Source organism: Rutilus rutilus, assembly GCF_951802725.1.
Source record: "Rutilus rutilus genome assembly, chromosome: 23".
NCBI classification, from domain to species: domain Eukaryota; kingdom Metazoa; phylum Chordata; class Actinopteri; order Cypriniformes; family Leuciscidae; genus Rutilus; species Rutilus rutilus.
Genome location: NC_140233.1, coordinates 16151641 through 16174586, shown reverse-complemented (window position 1 = coordinate 16174586; position 22946 = coordinate 16151641). Strand labels below are relative to the sequence as shown.

Genomic DNA, 22946 nt, shown 5'->3' with positions numbered 1-22946 from the left:
TTTCCAGTATTCTTTCCCTTTTATTAAATGTACAGACAATTATGAACTGCACTGAAATGGTGAATGACATATGATTGCAAAGAAAAGTCACATGTCTGCATTCAGGCACTTGGCTTCACAAGATAGCACCTCTTGCTCTCGTCATATTCTTCATGTGCTTTTGCCTAGCTTGGCCTGCTTTTCCTGAGACTTGTGAGATGTTTGTGGAAGAACATCTGCGGACTCGTCCTCCACTTGCATGGACTGGACTCTTGAGGCAACTGCAGATGAAACCTTGTCAAGGAAATCAGCTGATGAGTTAACTTTCTACGATTGAGCAAAATGTGCAAATGTTCTTTTTGCGACATACCTCTCCTCACTGCTCACTCAGGCTTTCTGTAGAAGCAGCAATTCTTCCAGAAACCTGAGTTTTGCTTCCTTTAGGCAGCCTCCCTAACCTCAGACTTCTAAACACAGTCTGGTTCACAAACAGTTGAGCTTGGCTATAGAGGAACACACAATGACAGCGGTAAGAACGGCTGGTGACATTCTGCAGTCTGTGTGACAGGTGTCAAGCAAACCCCCAGAAAAATAATGAGTTAAACCTGTGCAGGTCAGGGAGGAAACTTGAGCCATCTTGTTTCCTGATTTGGTCAGCATCCCTCTTGGACTGCTCTCTATCTGGTGATGCAAGGCCAGCCACAGCATCTGGTCACATGGGAAAATGAGGGTTACAAGTATCATAATACACTGACAAAAACATTTGGAGGCTTTATTTAAATGAATATTTAAATCAAAATTTCACATATATTACGTTTGTCCAAGTATATCAGACATGGTAATTTTTAAAGAAATACTAAATATTGACCTTGTTCATCTGTCTTATGACTGATCCTCAGCGTTCCCATGTTGTCTAGTGGCATTAAGTGTTTGACAGGGATTTGGGTCACTTGCATCTGTCTTTCCTGCCTGAGTTTCTGTTGACTGTGGGAAAAGTCCTTTATTTTTTATATTTATTTATCATTATCTTAATGTTTCAAGACAGTTTGTGCATTTAAATCTACATTAATAATTCATACATAATATATAATATTTATAAAATAATATAAATAATGTAATTGTGTATGCATATAATATTATATATATATATATATATATATATATATATATATATATATGTGAGATTATTTATATACAAAAATATAAACACATATCAGGGCTCGAAATTAACTTTTTTACTTGGTAGCATTGGTGCTCCCAACTTCAAAAAGTTTGGAGCACCAGCAAAAAATTAGGAGCACCCACCAAAAATTAAGGAGCACCACAACTACAAATTATATATTAACAGATTTTATTTCATCCTGCCGCCAAGATTTGAAATTTGGTCTTCTGGCTCTATATCATCTCACCCCGATGATATTGGCAAATGATTTGTCATTTGACATAAATTTAGTGAAGGCAAGCTCTTCTTTGGCGATGGTGTATGCGGTGTTATATTCATAGACAGTATGGTTATATTTGACGTATCCTGCCGATTAAAAGCCTTAATAATCGAACCTGATGAACCTGATTGTTTGCCACACACCTGTCCCTGCATTTTTTGCTTGGCACTTGGCACTCTATTGCTATTAATATGCTGTATTAATCTTTGTTAATCTTAGTTAATAAAAATACAGCTGTTCATTGTTCATTAATGTTACTTCACAGTGCATTAACTATGTTAACAAAAAAAAAAAAAAAATTCAATAATGTAGGCTATTAGTTGCCCAAATGTTGAAATTAACATTAACAATGGTTAACAAATTAACAAAGTGCAGTTTATTAATAGTACATGTTAACTGTGTTAACTAGAATTTAATAAGTGGAACATTATTGTAAAGTGGTACCGATTTGTTATACACCGATTCAGACGTCTCGTGAGTGTGTTGGACAGATCAGTTGTTTTAACCATTCATTAAAGTGAATCGGTTCAAATGAGTCATTAGTTTGCGAATCGGACGTGTCATTAGTGGACGTGTAGCCTACGGCAAGCGTTTTGTGATTATCCCGGTAGTTTATTTTTTAGCACAATTCACACTCCACGGTAATTTAGGAGAAAAAAATCTCCGAATGCTCCACGTGAAACTTCGGTCTTCCGCCCTTTTTCTATCGTGTCAAATGATTTTGATTAATATGCGCGAGGGAGAGAGAGCAAGACAGCGCTCGTGTTGTTTGAAGACATAGTGCGCGCGCGCGGCCGGGGCTTTCTCTCGTCAAGCGCAGCAGTCACTCACGCACCGATCAAAGGCTTTGGCGGCCGCCAAAATAAAAATCAATGCAGGAAAAACCCCGGGATTGGTTATATAACGTTGGATAGAATGACGGTCCGGCCATCGCGTATCAGCGCACATAAGGTACACACTGTAAACGTTTTTTAGAGAAATGAAAACAGGTCGCACCACAACCATTATTTGCACTCGCACAAATGCTCCCAAATATATTTTTAGGTCGCACAGATTAAATTTCAGGAGCATATGCGACCAAAATGGTCGCAATTTCGAGCCTTGCATATATAAAGACATTATTTTTATGCATACACAATTACATAATTATGTATACATTATTTATAAAATATATATTAATTATTTATCAAAATAATGTATGTATATATTATTATAGTATTATGTACATTATATGCATAAAGTAACATATATAATGAATTATATAATAAAATAGGTAAATTATATATATATATATATATATACTGTATATGCATACAATTTATATGCATAAACACTTGAAACATTCACATAATATATTGATTTACATATTGTATTTATGTTGTATAATCCTGTTTATACTAAATAAATAAATTATGTAAATAATATATATATTACACACTTGAAATTTAAAAAAAGTAATGCCAGAGAATTACTATGTAGTTGCTAAGGTGTTCTAGTATTATTACGCCACTTCCACTGTGAAGTGTAATTTGCTGTCATGTGATGTAGTTAGCCTACTCACCTCCTCTGCATAATGTCTGAAATATGAGATCTTTCTGTGAGACAGCAAAATGATAAAGATGTCATCAGTGTGGTCAAAATGTTGATGAAAATCTGCCTGTCAGTAATAAAAAAAAGATATACCTTTGATTTGTGGTTGGGGTCTGAAATCGGGGTAGAAGGGCATTGTGTACGATTGGACTGGTATAGTCAGGGCTCTTTCTCTGAGGGCTGGTACAGACGGACATCTTTTATGACCTCCAGTAACTAATAGGGTCTGCCGTTGCAATTGCCCCTGGGGGGCAGATGAGGTAGTGTGCTGATTCGTTTTGTCCCCAGGATCAACTGAAAAACATGACATTTTCATTAAAAAAAAAAAAGACTTCATGAACATATCTTGATGGAAAAGAAAGCATATGATTCATTTTTATATACTTAAGTGTATCTACCTGAGACAGAGTGCCGAATAGATGAAAAACCATTGCGCAAATTGGTGGCAGGCGCAACCTGGAATAAATAGGCTATCTTTTTGTTTGTTGTTCCATGTATTCTGTCATATCTTAAATCATTTGATGGTCAAATAATTTAATTTGATGCCTGATAATGTAAATATCTATTCAGATCAGTTACCTTATCTAGTCTGTTCCCCCAATGATCTGCAACATTATCTAGAACACCTATGCGAGTGGTGGGATGAGGGATCCAAGACCTCACAGTCTGATTCGCCCTGACTGAACTTGGCACCTACACATCACAGAGAATATATCGTTTTATCCATTTTATTGAGTTTAAATCCAATTTCTTTGGTATTTTACATCATATAGCACCCATTTTTGTGTTTTTGCTGATCATTTTGGACCATATGCACACAAAGAATGTGGATTCATTACCTTTTGTTTCTTAGTGTCCTTCATATAGCCCATAGTTTTCTCTTGGATGCTCACTTTGACTGCATCTTCACTTGAGGGCACAGGATCCTTCAGAGAGGCATACAGCTATTAATGATTACACTTCTAATTGAAACCATATACTTACTTTTAAATACATTTTAAATAAGATTTAAAGCAATGAAATTTCTACACCTATCAAATACATGTATTATTTATTTCAATGCATACATGTATTTATTTAAAGGGGCTATATGTAAGAATTTTTCTTAACTTTTATTTGTTTGCCAACATGTGAACTACTTATAACAAAACCCCTTGTAACAAAACAAAAAATCAACCTTGAAAATCAATCTTTTAATGTTGTTTATATGTCTATGCGGTGTTTTTAATATGCTTTAAGATAAACAAAGTGCAAATTCATAAGTCAACACCATTGTATGTACGTATGTACAATGTTTTGTCCTTAAAACTGCAGTGAACCAAAGACAGTCTCAAAAACACGGTTTGAAATCGCTGGTGTTTCTGACGTCACAAACTACATTGTAACCAATCATGTCAACATGTGATCGTTAACGAGTGGATCTCTGAGCTGGTGTGAGTGAGTGGAGGCGGGGCTAATTTGCATATTCATAGAACCGCGTATACTAAATGAGGCAAGGGTGTAGAGTTACATTCAAGCTATTTTAAGGCAAAGTTAACTTGCAAAGGTATTTCCAACTTTTTACTTCTAGGCAAAGAATGAAAAAGAACTTCGCTGTGATTATATTGGGGCCTTGAATCGTGTTCAGTCTCATGTACGTTATGTGTGCACGAGTGCGAGCACAAGCAATAAGTTGCTGGCTGCAGTACACTTAACGGCCACCGGTTTCTCCCCTTTAAATAAATAAATTAGATTATTTTGCAGATTTTTAGATCATAATCAATTAGAAATAACCTATAAAAATGCATATTTAGTAACACCTACCAAATGTTTGATGTTCCTGTGAATAATTGTGGGTCCTGCACTCCGTACCCGTTCTTGCCGGAGTCTGTTTCTTTCTTTATGGCTTCTTAGGTGTTTTTTCTTTCCCTGTTTTTGTCATACAAACCACAGAGCATTAAAGGAAAATTGAGAAAACCCGTCTTAAGGATGTCACTGAGAGGGTTTGCGGCATACTGCACCTTGTTTGTGGCATTTAAAAGATTAACAGGAAGTCCATCTGATTCGGTACTGTTTGATCCATTTGTGCTGCACATAACATCAACATTGTGAAATAACTGATAGGGTTTGTTCTGACATTGAGTTATCAAATGTTCACAAGAAACATATTTTAATGGAATATGTTTCAAATTGACTGTACTTTTACCTGGACTCGATGTCAATGTCAGACAGATCCTCTAAAGAGTCCACTTCTCTTCCCAGCTTCCGTCTGACCTCTTGTCTCAATAACACCCTTAACTCCTCCAGACAGTGTGTAGTCTGTTTAAAATGTATTAAATGCATTTTCTTCAATCAATTATGTGGTTTCAAAGCAATATTAAAAATGAGTAAAGCTCAAAGACAGGCCACCTTGGCTGGGTCGGGGTCACAAAAGTCAAGCAGAGTGTCACAAAAGCAATGGCCCATTGATTTCAGGTCCTGCGTGCTGAAGTGTGTTCCTTTCCTGTCCCCTACAAATGAATACAAAACACATAAGCGTGCACAGCCAGGGAACAGTCTGCAAACCTTTCACATTTAAGAGTTGGACAACTTTTTTGATAACTTGAAGTACGTACCCAATGTTGAGCCTCCGAAAGTAGACTCCATTGTGTAGCTGTTCCTAATGCCTAGTCTCCACATGGCGATGCGGCCGGTGCCCTCTTTGCTTTTATGCATTTTGAACTTGCAACTCCTAAAGGAAAACTAAAAGACAAAAGCATTCATTCAAAATGTGGACGTTGCGTGCATGAGAGACTATATGTCATGCGATTACAACAATGAAGGCCACAGCTAACCTTGTCTTTAGCATTCTTGCTCATCATCAGCGGGAAAATGCGTTCTTGAAGACACTGGGAGGCATCTTTCCGATCATTACATCCATACATGAACACATTGTTTTTTCTGCTATGACCATGAAAGTCACAGTAGACCACCACTTCTCTTTCGGCAAGCAACCTGTGAGATCATCAAATTAGCCAGGTGTATGAGTGCGGTCACATTTAGCATTGCCAAATCCAATCATTCTAATAGGAATCTGTGATCTGTGTGTTTCGTGTGAGAGTGAAAGATTCTGCTCGTGTTCAAGTTGGTCACACGAATTCCCCGTGCCAACCAACAGAAAGCTCAGAAAGCATGCTTTGAAAGTGACATCTGTGTGCACCTTATTTTATATTTAGCATACACAAAATGTGTGGCATTAGCATGCTAAAAGAGTGGCACAATCATCACTCACCTTTTCACCATGTTGCGAGTGTACCAAATACAGGGGAAAGAGTCGCGCAGCACACTGCGGTAGTTTCGGTTCAAATCGCGGCCTGTGAGTGAGCAGCGGTAGTTTCCCACCACCACACCGTCAGGGTTTAGCATCGGTATAACCTGCGGCCAGAACATCCGTTACTGTGGTAATCCAACTGTTTACATTTCGTGAAGCACTTGGCATGAAATTTTCGCCAAAACCCATTCTCCAGCCATGCCTTGCCCTCCTTCCCTCACCTTAAAGACAAAAATGTCCCTCAACAAACGAGCGTCAGGCAAGTCGCTCAGCAGGAACTCCAGAAAGCCCTGCATCATCCAAGAGCCGTTGGTTTCTCCTGGGTGCACCCGTGCCGTCACGACGACTGCCCGCTTGGCTTTCCGTTCTGCTAAGCTGCTGGACGGTGATGTAACAGTCAACACATACACCGCATTCCCCGCCAGACTACGGCAGAGCACCCGCAGTTTACAGTAAGCTGCACGGAGAGGGTCTGAGATGACCTCATGCAGGTAATGCTGAAGGTTTGAATATGTATAAGGGTAGGAATGGGCCAGGTAGCAGGTGTCACCGTCATAAGGGAACTCCAGGGTCCAGGTGAGGGAGTACAGCGCTTTACCATCCTTCTCAAGGTTGTTTCTGTAGTACCTAAACGACATTAGTTGGGTCAATAATAACACCCACCCTTTTTTGTCCAGATCTATTAATAATTTATATATGTCATTTCAACATACAAAGACTTGAATACACCTCATGTTTGGTGAGCATGTTTGTAATTTCTGAATTAAAATTCATTTAAATATTTTCTGGGGGGCATGAAGCCAATAATTTCAGTGTCCTGATATCACAAGGGAAAAATCATGCTTTGGTAAATCATAATTATGAGATAAAAAAGTTACAATTATGAGATACTAAGTCATAATTATGATAGAAATGTCAAAATTATGACATAAAATGTCACAATTAAGAGATACTAAGTCTTAACTACTATAAACTCTAAATTGACACAAAAGTCAATTATGACAAAAATGGCTTTTGTCATAATTACAACTTTCTATCTCATAATTATGACTAAGTAACTCATAATTTTGACTTTTTATCTCATAATTCGAATTTACCCTCATAATTTCAATGTTTTATCTCATAATTATGACTTAGCCGCCTGGTTTCACAGACAGGGCTTAGATTAAGCCAGGATTTAGCATTAGTTCAAAGGACATTTAAGTAGCTTTTATAAACGTGCCCTAAAAAAAAAAAAAAAGCATTAGTGTGCATCTTGAGACAAAACATATCTTAAAACAAATATGTTAAGATATGTCAGTGCAAATTGCTTTCAGTTAAAACAGCTCAAACATGCATTTTAGTCGGGGACTAGACTTAAGCCTTGTCTGTGAAACCGGGGGTATATCTCGTAATTTCGACTTAGTATCTCATCATATCAACTCTTTTTGTCAATTAATTGTTTTATGTCATAATTATGATTTACGAAAGCATGATGTTTTTTCTTATGTGGCAGAAATGGGCTTCCAACTAGTTTTTAAAAATATTTTTCTATTTATTACTCGTGGACATATTAGAATATAACTGAGCCACAACTTTTTGTGTCTTCACAAAACATTACAATGAGAACATAGAGAAAAATCACTATTTGTCACCTGATGTTGGTTCCTGCTCGATGCCATCCTTCCCTCTTCAGCCAGGCAGCGTGTTCAGAGTAGAGTAACGGGCGCATACCGGCACCATACAGACTGCTGGACTTCATCAAGTTGATGATGGTAAAGCGATAGGTGACGCCTGCCCTCATGTTCCTCACCCGGAAGTAGAACCACTGAGTGTGCTTAGTGGTGTACAAGTCAGTACGCAAAGTCAGCTCATAGTCAAACTGACCACTGGAACACCCAGATCAGACAGGTTTACATTAAATCAAGATATACAGGCTCTGAAAAGACAGATAAGTATTTATGGGAGTGTTTATGAAGCTGTCTGACTCACACTTGCACTGCTTTTTGTAGGTTTCCACACTCAAAACGAGACTCGAATGCTAGCGTAGGCTCCTCCTGATGGTTGGCACAGGATGTGGCACTTTGAATGGGTCCTCTGCTCCCACCCACACGAGAGTAGGTGAAGTAGAAGGTTTTTGTGGCTAAAATGGTGCGGTGAACCAAGAAGTGAGGATATAAAACCACAGTATGGAAGTAGCTAGAGGTTTTCACACTGAGAAAAGTATTTTTCTTACCTGGCTCTATGCAGTAGACAGTGTTTCCACTCACATCTCCTACTGACATGGGAGTCTGCTCCTCACCTGTTGGCTGATAGAACGGCTCCGGCTCTGAGGGGCCCCATTCTGATTTTCAAAAGATATATAAGAAATGGAGGGTTTAAAGCCCTCATTTATGAATTAAGACGCACAAAAAGATTTAAAAAATCTAGTTTCAATAGGGTGAAACTTTAACTTAATTTTAATTATAATTTTCAAAATGTTTTAAAATAGATTTTGCAAGGAAAAAGAATTGTAATAAATATCATGAATTGTTTGTTCATAATTATTATCAGTTTTGGGCAAAAATCACATCAAAATGGTGTGTAGGTTAAAATGGGTGAAACTTTATTATTGTCAAACATATTTTGCATGGTGAAAAATATTTTTGTCATTCATATGTCATTCATTTTGGGTGAGTCACACTACATGACACTTTACAACCTGAACTAAACTTGTCTTGTCATCATATCATTGTTAATTTTTCATATAAATGTTAAAAATAAATCAATTATACATATATAAAATAAACAAAACTACTTCTGCTTTTTTCTAAGGAATGATAAAATATTACGTCAAAGAATATGTTTGCCTTTTTTCTTCAAGATCATTTTTGACTTTTCTCTCAAAAAAAATAGACAAAATAATTTTAAATCACAAAAAAAAAAAAAATCCTTCATCAAAGAGTTCATTGTATGGCTAAATTGCACTTTTTATGTATTTTTTTAAATAATAAATTCACAGATTCTGTGTTCAGAAGAAAAGTGCCTTCACACAAATCACTACAGATCCAGTATCAGTCTGACAATAGCTAAACTGATACCTATATGCTGTACTTTGTCACGGATCACTTCACATTCTATGGGCCAGCGGACGCCCTGGAATGGACAGGAGGTAGATGGGATTGTGAAGAGGTCCAAAGGGTCCCTTAGTCGTGGAATGGGCCGCTCCCCGTCAAAGTCAAAAACAAGCTGCCGGGTTTTAAGAACTTTGTCTAAGCTGAAAAAACCTTGGGGAAAAAAGATACACACATACATACTAAGACAAAACCTATTAGCCAACAGACATGCTGTAGTTAAAAGACATGTGAGAAGCATCCGTCACCAGCAACGATTATCGACATTACCCATGTAACCAAGACACATCCCAGGTACATGCTCCCTAAAACAATTATGCGCTCTTAGTGTCTGAATCTTTTATAAAGGCAATGAATTTCAAATGAGATTTAACTGGTTAGACTCAAGTGTTACGGATTGTGTGGAAACTTGAAAGAAAGAAATATATGGCGCAATTTTGGTGGTAATGGTGATGTCACAGCATATGGCATCTTTACATGAGATTAGCTATATTTAGTCTTGTACGCTACAATATTTAAATTGACATATCATATCATGCTTCATTATGGAAGCCAATTTTCACCAAATCAGAAAAACAAATCATGCTTTGGTAAATCATAATTATGAGATAACAAGTCAAAGTTATCACATCATGAAATAAAATGGGGAAAAAAATACGAAAAAAGTAAAAAAATAAGTAAAAAATTGACATAAAAGTCATAATTTTGAGAAAATAGTCAAAATAATTACACACTAAGTCAAAATTATCAGGTAAAAAGACAAAATTATGACATAAATCAAGATTATGAAATAAAACATAATTATGACTTTTTAACTAAATTGCAACTCTCATTTTCAAATCTTAATTTCAAAATCTCATAATTTTGTCTCATAATTTTGACTTTTCTCATAGTTATAAGTATCTCATAATTTCAAAATAATGTTGAAATTATTAGATTTAAAAAGTCAAAATTTTGACATAATTAGACAATTTTGTCAAATGTATCACAAACTAAGCTGAAATTATGAGATAAAAAGTCAGTTATGACATCATGAAATAAAGTCAAAACTATGAAAAAAGCAAAAAATATAAGATATAAGACTAAGTCATAATTTTGAGAAAATAGTCAAAATTATTACCTAAAGTCAAAATTATCAGGTAAAAAGATAAAATGATGACAAATCAAGATTATGAGATTTAAAAAGTGATGGCTTTTCATAATAATTATGACTTTTTATCTCAATTTCAACTCTATCTCATAATTTTGATTTTTTTTTCTCATAATTTCAGCTCGATCATCATTTTCTCTCATAATTTTTTACTTTTAATCTCATAATTATTACTTAGTATCTCAATTTCAAAATAATGTTGAAATTATTAGATTTAAAAAGTCAAAATTTTGACATCCTTAGACAATTATGATATAAAACGTCAAACATTTGACACAAACTATGAGATAAAAAGTGTAAATAATGACAAAATGGCAAAATTACGATATATATATATTTAAATTATGTCTCATAATTATGAGATAAAAAGCTGAAATTATGAAAGTTAAGTGGAAAGGTTTACATCATAATTCTGACTTTAGTGATTACATTTTATATCATAATTATAATTTACCTAAACATGATTTTTAATGTTGCAAAATGGGATTCCATACTTCATAGAACTGTCAATAGAGCCAGTTTTACATATTTACTTTGACATGGCTTGGGTTCCTCTTGTTCCTCTTCTAGGTTGGAGTCATTGCTCTCAGATGGAGAGTTGGTCGTGTCTGAGGCAGTTGAATCTTGGTTTTCCTCCCATTCTCTTTTAAAGGGGACACCAGAATGCATAGAGGAGCCGTTGTCTATGTATACAGAAATAGAAAAATAATATGTAACGCTAGCCTATATTAGAGGACAACTGATTTAACCCATCCAAAGGTTGACCTGAATGACTTACCTGAGAGGAAGCCATAATGCTGAAGACGGAGCAAAATGAATCTCTCGTATGAATCATCTGGTTTCTTTTGGTCAACATGATAAGAGAACAAAGAAGTGCGTTTAAATACAAACAAAGGGGCAGAAGGTTAACTGGCATTGAGTATCAGTGAGCTGGCATGTTAACTAACTGGGTAATATTAGACTGTAACCGTAGAGTGCAAAGCAGCAGTAAATTTTGAGCCATCACTCACCTGCATTCCCGAACCTCCAAGCAATGCGCGTGCACGCGGGTCATTAAGTCATCGTAAACAACGCTAAACAACTGTACAGTTTACAAACGCTTGACAAGATATCAAATAACACCGCTGGTTAGTTGAGAATACCTTGTTTTAATGCGCCAAGGAAAACTGCGTATTGTTCCAAATTAGTATTTTAAAATAAATATGGCCTTAGTAGAGAGCTAAACAGTTAACGTTACACTTTTTGATGCAAATCTCATCGTTACAATTACTGTTGAGGCGCCATAGACGCCATTTGTGTCACGGTTGCCATGGGCACGACGCACGTTTCCTGTGTAAAGCACGCTGCAAAAACGTAAAGCAGAAAGCAATAACACTTGTTGTGAAATATATTTTCCTTTCAATTGGTTTAACGTTTTTAGATATGTAAATGTAAAATAAAATAACGGGGAAATTAATATTTTGCTTGAAAAATATAAAGCATAACGTTTCTTGCAATGTTATTTTAGAATCATTAAAGAGATATTTCTACTAATATCTCATATTTACTTAAAGGATATGTTTTTTTATTTTACTTTATTTGTTAACATCTTATTTCACTTAAATGTTTAAACAGCTTTAGTTAATGATAACAGCTCACATAACAGAACAGTTTCTTGAACAAAATATTTGTGGAAAAAAAGTTTATTATCTACAATGTAGAAAAAGTTCAATGGCTCTACAGCCCCAATTCAGGGAACATTTACACTGAACATCACAAGATTTAAAAGTAAGACATAGTGAACATGGCATTTTTGTTGAGTTGACTGTTCATCACACATCAGTGGGAAAAAAAAAAAAGATAGTTCACATATGAAGCATACTTTAAAGTGCAATGGAGTGGCCAAGAAGTTTGAACTATTGAAGTTTACAACCGGAAGTTTTAACTATGATTTTTTGGAAGCATGGCTGAAAGTCTTTTTAAAAGTGGTCAGTTTGTCTGATTAGCTGGATACAGTTACAGCAATGTAAGAGAGCAGAAATCACTGTACAGCTGACGTTCGCACCCTTTGACACTGTACAAAACGTATAGTTTTTTTTGTAAGATTACAGTTCTGAGAAACTGAAGAAATGGAACAGTCCTTTAATATTGATTTCATTACGTTTTAATTTAAAGACAAATCGTGCACAGGTTTCATGGTTGGGGTAATAAAAAAAAAAGAAAGAAAAGTAGAACAAAAAATTCTGTACATGTTTAACCTGGTTTCAAGTTCACTGCATCTTTAAAATAACTTTTGGACAAAGTATACCTTAGAGTCACAAGATGATGCATTTGAATTTAACAGCACACAGTTTACCTAAAATAGGCTCCGACAGGTAATGTGCGCATATCAAAAATAAACATTCAAAGTCCACTGAAGCTTAGTGAGACACAATGCCAAAACGCAGTTTAGTCCAAGACTGATATTATGAACTCTGCATCTTTCTTTTTTTCTTTAACAGTCTTTCCCTCCAGTCTTCAGGCAATGCTTCAAAGTTAGCGTTCTTCCCAGCCTTCCCTCTGCAAATGAAGACAAAAAGACAAGTCTGTGAACAATCTGTATTTTCTCTCAAATGTGTGTAGATAATCTTGGCATTGGATTCTTCAAACTTACGTTGAAAGCTGTTGCACTTTCCATTCCTCGATGCGTCTGCTGTTGAGCTGATCGCGATCTTCGTCGCTCGAGCTCGTCTTCTCCTCTTCATCCAGCTCTTTCTGAATGCTCTGCCACTTCTTTACAAGGGACGGCATCTTCGTCTTGCTCTTCTTTGTCTTTCCGAAAATAAAAATCACAGCAAATTATTCCCTATTAATTCTTTCTAAAATCATAGAAAAATATTTTTTTTTAAATAAAATAATAAAAAAACACCTACCTTCTCCTTTTTTAGTTTCTTGGTTTTATCTGTAAGGACTTTGTTTATGGGTTCCAGGACGCTGGGAGGTTGTGGAGCAGGAGGGGGTGGTAGGGGGGGCAGGGCTGGCATTGGTGGGACTATGCTTTCTGAAGGCAGAGGAGGTGCAACTGTAGCAGGCATCCCCCAGTAAGCATTACCAACCAGAAGTGGGGCTGTGAAAGAACGAGAGGAGCATGAGGAATAACACCTTGCCACAAGACAGGACTTTTTGAAAATACTGATGTAATGTGTGAAAGTAATTTATTCTTACCAGCTGTGGCAATGGGTTGAGTGTAAAGAATGGCGCTGCTGCCGATGGTGACAGTTTTGGGCAGCGGGACTGAGCCTGGGGCCTTGCGTTTCTGTGCTTTAGCTGCAGATACCAGAGATGCTGCTGCTTCGGCCGCCTAAGGAAGAGACATCAAAACGTATAGCTTTACTTTGCGCTAAAGCACAAGCTAAACAATCTTGACTCAAGACAAATAAAAAAAAGTGACCTTGAACTCTTCTGTTCCAGGAGCCGGGGGCTCTGAGTCTTCATCCTCCATCTCCACTTCCTCGATCTCTCCGTCATCCTCGAGGGGTGGTGGAGGGGGTGGAGGTGGAGATTCAGGTGGTGGAGGGGGGGGAGGCGGTTGCTCTGTAGGTGGAGGGGGCGGGACATTTGGAGGAAGCGGAGGCAATGGTGGCTGAGGAGGCTGGGGAGCCAACCAATAAGACTGCACTTCTAAAGAAGTTCCTGTAAATAAAATAAAAAAAGCATTCATAATACTGGATGGATGGAGGGATGGATGGAGGGAGTCTTTTTCATATACAAATTTTGGCCCAAATAATAAATACTGACCAATTAAAAATAAATTTAACAATATGAAATATTACTATTGTAATTATTAAATATAATTACAAGTACAACTGTAAAATGACACTTGAAACATGCAGTGCATATATTTAACTAAAACTGCAGCCTATGCAATTGGTGATTTTAACATTATTAGAATCTAAAAACCTATTCATCATGAAAGAGGTGTATTCAAGTCATTGTATGTATAATTAGAATCTCTAATGTATTTTTAAGTAAAGATGTCATGACCAACAACCCTGACCTGTTAAAGCACCAGCGGTCTCTGCAGAAGGTTGGCTTGTATCTCCGGTTGCAGCTGTGGGCGGCAGGGGCGGCTTGGCTTCCTCTTCCTCCTTCACGACTGGAAACTCCCACTGGGAAGCATTGGTCCGCTCGTTCACATAGAAGTACCGCCTGTGCTCTCTAGAGGTGGAGAAACAAACACACAGATGCGTCTTAGCAACTTTTCCCTCAACTGATTTCAAGGTCGTGAGACCCTTGGAGAGTCAAAGGGAAGGGGGGCTCTAGTTCCCTAATGAGGGAATCTTGAACTGGGCTTCATTGGGAGCCCAGAGGAGAAACCAGATTATAATGGGTGCACTAATAAAGAACCCACCTTAATCTCTCTAAAAAAATAAATTAAAATAAAAAACATGGCAAAAAAAAAAAAAATAGAGAAATCTCCAATCCTGAAAAGTTACCAACATCGTTACAAATCATGGCAATACTCACACTTGACAGTGACAAAACCCCTCCGCTAGATGCCTTAAGACAGGCATCTTTAACAGAGGGTAAAAGACAACATTTTTATTTAACAATCATCAATAGAGCATGGAAAAGAAATCCAGTAAAACAATGAAATAGATTGGTCTGACCTTCAGGCTCCGAAGGCAAGGCATCGTCTTCCTTTACTGATGCTCGTGTGACACGCTGCTTCCACATGGTCACTCATTTCTCCCATCATTTTGGGGGCAGTCCTGCAAAGTTCAAAGCTCTCGCACGCGCAACCACCTTCCTAACCCTTTTGACTGACTTTGAGGGGGAAGAGATGGGGCCCCAATTCTTTGGTGGTCAGGCTGGCTCTTTAGAGACGCTCCCTTATCAGGATTACCTTCTGTCTTTATCCGTGCTCGTAAACACTCCCCAGTAAAACAACCAAGTGCAAATCAGTCGCGCGTTTGTCATAGCGGCGGAGGCAGTGTCAATCGTCACATGAGGAGGGGGACTTTTAGGGAGGGGGAGTGATAAGGATGTGAAAGGTAAGGAGCGCGTACCTGTCCCAGTGGCAGGACCAGCCTTTGGGAGTGGCGTTAAGTTCGTAATGTTTTATGTGCTCGGCGGCTTCTTGCAGCCTGCGCCGGAGATAGTTTCCGTTCAGAGCGCCCTCTCGCCAGTCTGCGATCCGCGTCTGGAGGAAGGAAAACAAGTCGAAGGGCCATTTCAATACATGGATCGGAAGCATGAACAACTAACTGCGCTTGTGAGCTTATTGTCTGTGTTTTCTTACCTCCGTTTGCAGCAACAGCAGTTGAAAGTTCGAAATGGTTTTCTTGTCAATTCCCAAGAACTCCATTTTGCTGGTGAGTGTGTTGGCAAGCTCTCCGATCTGAAACTAAAACAGGCGACATGGACAACTTTTAATAAAGACCATTTCATATTACCAATAACTGTAACTTGTAGCTCATTTTCTCATAGTAGTGCAACTATGAGGTATACCAGAAGTTCTTTAAATTTAGAAATCAGCAGATTTAGAATGATTTCTGAAGGATCACGTGACACTGAAGACTGGAGTAACGATGCTGACCCCAAACTTAAGTAAGCCATTACATTGACGATAGATTCTAGGGATGTACAATATTTTTTATTGTATTGTTATCGGCCCAGTAAGAAAATTTGGCCAATATACTAAAGCCGATAATGGATTATTTCCTTCAGCTGAGACACTCCAGATGCACACTGTTCGCCATGATGGTTTTAAATTGCTTGAAATATCTGTCATAGGGCTACATAAAATTATAATGAGAACATTATAATTGTGTGCTTGGGACATGGCTTTTAATGGTGAGACTTTTGCTTTTGTAATCAGGCTCCCTAAATTATATAAAAATTTGAATTTAGATTTATCGGCCAAAATATCGGTTATCGGCTTTCAAATATATGTTATTACCGGTGCATCCCTAATAGATAGTAAAAAAAAAAAAAAAAGTAATGTGCAATTTATTTGCGCACAATAAGAACAGGGACGTGTATTAAAAAAAATACCTTGAGGTCCTCTTCTTCCTTCTGAAGAGCTTTGGTTACAGGCTTCTCCTTTTCATCTTCTTCTCCTGGCTTCTCGGCCGTTTTGGAATGTGCTTGAAATGCAAAAGGTTCAGTAAGTCACTCATTCATTCACGACGTACAAAACCTAATTTCTGTCAGGTTAATTACTAAAAATATCGATTTCTCGATTTCAATCGATTCTCATTTTTAGGAACCAATATCGATTCTTAAATCCCAAGAATCAATCTTTTTTAGTCTGCTGTTTTCAGGTGAATGAATGAACAGAGCTTTCGTGCCTCCCATTCAATAAATCGCAATAAGCGTTGTGCTTTGTTACTGTTGATATGAAACAAAGTCTCTGATTTCAAATTCTGTCCATTTTATGAAATTCAAACAATAAATACCGCTTTGGCGCTCTTTATTGTGGCGTGACGAATCGCTGTTGCCACCTCAGTTCAAGCGAAGCGGCACATGAACTGATCATCTCTTCTTCTTTACTACTAGTTACAGCACGAAATAAACATGAATGAACATCAGAAGGTATGTTGAAAGATGCAGTAGAACTCACCAGAATCCCTATCACGTCACATGTAATCTCTCAATCAGTGCTTCAACCACGGGAAGACATCAATAAACAATGTCACGTAATATTACATTTACCTCAGAAAAGCCATTCAGTGACCATAAACTAGAAAAAATTCATCTAGAGGAGCATTTTGCTAAATATATACTATATTACATGTTTTACTGTTCTTCAATATTTAATGAATGTTTGAATAAATCCATCAAATGTTTATATTTCAAAAAACAATTTTGAGTAGAAACATAATTCTGTAATAAAGTTAGTCTTATAACTTTATTACGATAAAAATGTCCTTATGTGTAATTTAATTGCTAACCTTCAATATTAAGAGTAATGTAGTACCAACTGAATCCATGTTTAGTTTACAGTACTAATTAGTTGAGATTTTTTTTCCTGAGAAAATTTGCCATGTAGCGTACCTGATATATATCCAAATTAATCGATATTGAATAGAATCGAATCACAAGTTTGTGAATCAAAACCATTTCCAAACTTCAGTAATTCCTGCAAATCTTTACCATTGTCTGAGTGCTCTGGAGTGGCCCATCCCGCCTTGTCCGAGCCCCGGCTGCTCGAGTCAGGACTTGGCGCACGGATGAAGGCCGTCTTCCATTTGCTCTTCTTCAAGAGTAAATTACGAGGTCCATCCTGACTAGCTTCAGAACAGGGGCTCGAACCACCGGCACTGCCGTCACCTTCCTCCAGGGCACGAAGCTCAGCCTGCAGAACAACAAACTTTCAATATCACCATTTCAAAAAAGAAACCTTATATTTGAAGTAATAAAATACTAATTCATTGACAATACTGGCTTATGAAAATCAGACCAAACCAAGATGTTTACATGAGGCATTCATAATCAGAATATAGGAATATTCATCTAATATAGACTAATGAGTTATTTCTAATGATGCAACTCACTTTTTTCCTCTCTAGTGCTAGTTCTAATTCCATGGTGTCTTCTTCTGCCTCCTCCTCCCTGTCGGAGGATTCTGCTGAGTGGTTCCTGCTGCGCTGGTTACTCTGACTATCCGTGTCCCGGAGAGCTGGGGAGTCCAAAGACGGAGTGCCTTCTCCCTCTAGTTCCTGGGCAGTTTCTACGGTCTCCTCTATGGCCAGCACCTTCTTTCTCCACTTCTCCTCTGCCTCCTTCACCTCTTCTGGGATGAGAGGAGCAAGAAGAGTAGCTGCCACTCCTCGCCTCTCTTCTTCCTCGCTGGTCAAAGCCACAACACTCTCGATAACTTCCTGTGAGGATAGAGCAAGAATTACACCAATGACCAAACTGTAAAAAATAAAATAATTTCTAGTAGTTTTCCCATCCCATGTAATGAAGGGGGAAATTTGCAAAAAAATTCCTTGCCTTCTTTTTGGTTTCTCTCTTAGATGCAGGAGCAGCTGTAACAGGCGGTTCAGTATAACTGCTATGATGTGCAACACCATTGCCATTTACAGATGAGCTGTGGAAAATAACATTCCAAGTAAGATGAATATCAAATACACGATAAATACACATATATTAATATACACACACATTTAAATTAAGATCCCTTCAACTAAGAGTAATATATAATACATGATAAAATTCCTATATACTGTATATACGCGCGTGTGTGTATGTATATATACACATATGTATATTCACACACAGGGTTTTTCCTGCATTCTCCATTATTAACAATATATTAATTATATACTAACAAAATGAATATATAAAATGCATAAAATATTAATAATCAATTTTAAATAAATAATATATACACACATACATGTATATAAATAAAATAATATTGCAACATACACAATTAACAATTTTATATTCAATTTAATATTTATATAAATGTTTGTTTTGCTGCACTTGCCTGCCAGTGTAATGTAGACTCTGCATCTGGTCTGCCAGGTAATGCGGAAGCTCCCAGGCCACCTCATTGGTCTGAGTATTCCAGTAGTAGTAACAGCCGGTATTTTCATCCCACACTTCCTGCCAATCACCCATCTCCAACCCAGCTGCAACATCCCCGAACACAAGAAAACACGGATTAACTCTCACGTTTTGAATTATTTTGAGATTTATACCAGTCGACTAGAAAACGTACCTCCTGCGAGGGAGTACTGCGTGTTGTATTGAAATTCTTGAGTCTGCTGGTCTGTTTTGGGCTCAGGGCGAGGAGGAGTTGGGGCTGGTGCGTTTGCCTCTGTCCCCGATTCAGGTGTCTGGGCTGGTTGGGTCGTAATTGCATCAATTTCCTTTGGGGAAGACAATCAAATGATAACCCATGTTGATAGAAAAAAAGACAATTTTTAAGATAAACTGTGCATAAATCAACATGTCTGGTCTTAAAGGGTTTCTTCTTCCTACTCACTCTCATGTTACTCAAAACTTGTATAATAATGGCTGATTTTCAGCATGCCTGGGAGCCGCCATCATTGGGGAAAATAAACAGCATGACGAATCTATGACTTCTACCCAAATCGACTAATTTATGTAATCTATGTTGATGCGTCATTCCAGCCCTAATATAAAGCAATTGTGTCTCTTCAGAAGACTTCGATTACACCACTTTGTTATGAACGTTTTGAAGCATCAAGAGTTTTGGGTGTATAGACTTTCAACGTAGGGACGGAAATCTCTCAGATTTCCAAAAAATATGGTGCACCGAGTTTGGAAGAACATGAAGGTAAGGAAGTAGGCCTAATCAATGACAATTTTCAATTTTGTGAATTAACCCTTTAGTGGCACAAGTAGCTCATGACTTCACTCACCGCCATAAAATTTGCAAGTGTGCTGTCAATGTCTGCAGACTGGTTATGTTTTGCCTTGGTGACAGTCGAGGTGTTTTCCGCCGAATCTTCATCTTCACTGTCTTCATAAGCTCCAAGCAGAGATAAACCCTCTACAGAGCAAATACAAGGATATTTGTAGAACATTAGATTCAAATTCTTTAACCCATGTAATAGTATATATATGTGTGTGTCATTATGATATGTATTCTTGCAATATTATTCTACACATTGGTTATATTATGTAGTGACAACAATTTGGTATAACTTACGTGTGGCCTTCACAGCTGGTGTCTTCATTACTACATTAACTTCTCTCTGCCCGTCTGTGTTACACTCAGGTTCGTCTACAAAAGGAAACAGCCAGTTTGTAAAACATTTTTTTTAAACATTTATAACAAAGTTGTCCTTGTGCGGGTGAATTAGCATGTTGGCTAACGCTTTGTCTGAAGCGCTGTGCGGGTGCGCTGCTAACTCCAAATGCGGCTTATAAATTACTTAAATAAAAAACACTCCTCTTTAATATATATACAAGTAAATAGTTAAGGATTATTTTATGTTGTTTACGTCATAACCAGCTTGACAAGTTCTATCAGCAGGCAAATTGTTCGGTTCATCGGTACCGTTACCATTGCGGCTAAAGCTAACTTGACAAACGGCTATTCAAAAGGTATGACCTGAACCACACAGTTTGTCTGTGATTATAAAAAAAATAATAATAATACCAAAACAAATATCATATTTTTTTTAATTATGATTAGCCAAATGACGCAAATGTAAGCCAACTAACGTTAGTTTAATAAATAAACCCGTTTTCCACAGGCGTGTTTCTCTTAAAATGGTTTCGTCTTACTCCATGTTTTGTGTAACGTTATCTGATTCTACCTTAACGTTAGACTTTATACGACTTGAATAATGTCTAACTTAGTGATCTCAATTCTCTCCCACCTTCGGATCCAGAGGCGCCCCCGTCCTCTCTAGCGGCTCCCGTGGCGCTGCGGTTCGGCCCGGGCGGTGAGAGCTGTAATATGGTTCTCCTGCCGGTGCCTGTGCGAGTCTTCTTCCCCATCACTGCTGTTAGTAATGGAGCTCCGCTCAATCTCAGCCCTGTGTGTGTGGATCAAGAACAACTGATCGCTCTTTCTTTCCAAATGGCTGATTGACTTGGTGTCCTTCAAAATAAAAGTTCTTATATAACTTCAGCGTTTTGTCGTTCTTCCTGCCGAACACATATATTTACGCAAATGTTGTAACAGCTGTGTATAATGACACCGTAGTCTATTTAATAACAAAAAAGATCCGATGATCTTCGTTTCATATCTTGCTTTTGTATTGAGAAGGACTTTGAATTTGTCATGTTGTGTAGCTGCTGCGATTTTTTTTTATTTCAAAAAAATCTGAAACATTTAAGATCACGGACAGATATATAAAAAATAATAATATTAATTATTATTATTATTGTTGTCGTTTGTGGGGAATTTTGAAATAATTTTCACATACGTACGTTTATTATTAATTCATTTATATGTTTTTTTATACTATGTTTTATATATTATTATTTATTATATTTATACTAGATTTAGATAGGTCTACTATTAACTGCAGATCATGTATTTGCGAGGTTTATACTATATATCTTCCCCCGTTTGCACAGACAAGGCTTAAGCTAGTCCCAGACTAAAGCTGTCTTAACTGAAAGCAACTTGCACTGACATATCTTAAAATATGTCAGTAGGCTTACCATTGTTTTGTCTCAAGTCAAGATTTAGGGCTTAAGCCCTCTGCAACTGATCCAAAATGCTGCAGCTAGAGTGGTCTTTAACGAGCCGAAGAGAGTTCCTCTCCTCACAAAATTGCACTGGTTCCCAGTTGGGGTTCAGCCCTATGTTCCCACAGCCCTATGTTCCCACGGCCCTATGTTCCCACATTTCTAAGAATTTTTTTTTTATGATTTGTCTAAACCCCAGTTACGGGTAGGTTTAGGGGTGGAGTCAGGGGTAGGCCATTTGTGGGAACATTGTCTAAACCCCAGTTACGGGTAGGTTTAGGGGTGGGGTCAGGGGTAGGCCATTTGTGGGAACATATGGCTGTGGGAACATAGGGCTGTGGGAACATAGGCATGATCCCGCCAGTTGCCGCTCGCATCAAATTCAAGTCACTGACGTTTGCCTACAGAACAACCACTGGCTCTGCCCCCTTTTACTTAAACTCATTACTTCAGACTTACGTGCCATCCAGAAACTTGCGCTCTGCAAGTGAATGCTGTCTTGTGGTGCCATCTCAAAGAGGCACAAAATCTCTTTCTCTGACCTTTTCCTTGACAGTTCCCTGCTGGTGGAATGATCTGCCTAACTCAACCAGAGCTGCTGAGTCCGTAGCCATCTTTTTCGGCAACACTTGAGCCATTAATACTAACACTTTCTCTTCTATTCTATATCTATTTATATAAAAAAAAAAAGAAGTACATGTAGGCTACTGCGTTAGATTAAACTGGGAAGAGTCATAGCACTTGCATATTGTTGTCCTATTGTAAGTTTAACTGCTTCTATTGTTCTCATTTGTAAGTCGCTTTGGATAAAAGCGTCTGCTAAATTAATAAATGTAAATGTAAAATGCACACCAGTAATGTTTTTATCTAAGGCACGTTTATAAAGGCTATTTAAAGTGGTGGTATGCCCTTTTCACAAGATGTAAAATAAGTCTTTGATGTCCCCAGAGTGTGTATGTGAAGTTTTAGCTCAAAATGGCATGTTAAAATTGTCACTTTTTGAGGGTGAGCATTTTTGTGCCTGTCCCTTTAAATGCAAATGAGCTGCTGCTCCCGGCGCAGAGGGCGGAGCTTCAACAGCTTGTGTCCTTTTACCTCACACAGACATGCACTGAAAATTTCAAACACTTTTAACCTTTTATGTCCAATCCGGATTCAGACAATGATGGAGATACTCAAGAAAAAGTGACAACATGTAGCATGCAACAAGACATTTCTGAATGGTTAGTTGATGAATTTATGTAGCTTATAGTTAATTA

General features: G+C 37.6%; 2 protein-coding genes across 2 annotated transcripts; both read right to left on the bottom strand.

Moving 5' to 3' along the window:
• Positions 1 to 3: 3 nt before the first annotated feature.
• agbl2 (AGBL carboxypeptidase 2) lies at positions 4 to 11844 on the bottom strand. The gene is made up of 24 exons (XM_084397474.1): positions 11553 to 11844; positions 11321 to 11384; positions 11076 to 11225; positions 9360 to 9545; positions 8516 to 8623; positions 8272 to 8422; positions 7935 to 8168; positions 6522 to 6927; positions 6262 to 6404; positions 5825 to 5984; positions 5606 to 5732; positions 5400 to 5500; positions 5197 to 5309; positions 5012 to 5078; positions 4815 to 4919; positions 3851 to 3937; positions 3591 to 3704; positions 3410 to 3467; positions 3105 to 3305; positions 2983 to 3016; positions 848 to 963; positions 585 to 687; positions 350 to 482; positions 4 to 273 (listed from the first exon to the last, which is right to left on the bottom strand). The coding sequence occupies exons 1-23, from the start codon at positions 11556 to 11558 to the stop codon at positions 356 to 358; spliced, it is 2961 nt and encodes a 986-aa protein (XP_084253600.1). The 5' UTR covers positions 11559 to 11844; the 3' UTR covers positions 4 to 273; positions 350 to 355.
• Positions 11845 to 12208: 364 nt separating this feature from the next.
• On the bottom strand, positions 12209 to 21080 carry fnbp4 (formin binding protein 4). The gene is made up of 17 exons (XM_084397276.1): positions 20868 to 21080; positions 20192 to 20266; positions 19902 to 20032; positions 19235 to 19385; positions 19001 to 19145; positions 18502 to 18598; positions 18060 to 18386; positions 17659 to 17860; positions 16558 to 16649; positions 15803 to 15907; positions 15570 to 15703; positions 14558 to 14718; positions 13952 to 14193; positions 13726 to 13861; positions 13434 to 13627; positions 13175 to 13332; positions 12209 to 13080 (listed from the first exon to the last, which is right to left on the bottom strand). The coding sequence occupies exons 1-17, from the start codon at positions 20986 to 20988 to the stop codon at positions 12987 to 12989; spliced, it is 2565 nt and encodes an 854-aa protein (XP_084253402.1). The 5' UTR covers positions 20989 to 21080; the 3' UTR covers positions 12209 to 12986.
• Positions 21081 to 22946: the final 1866 nt, after the last annotated feature.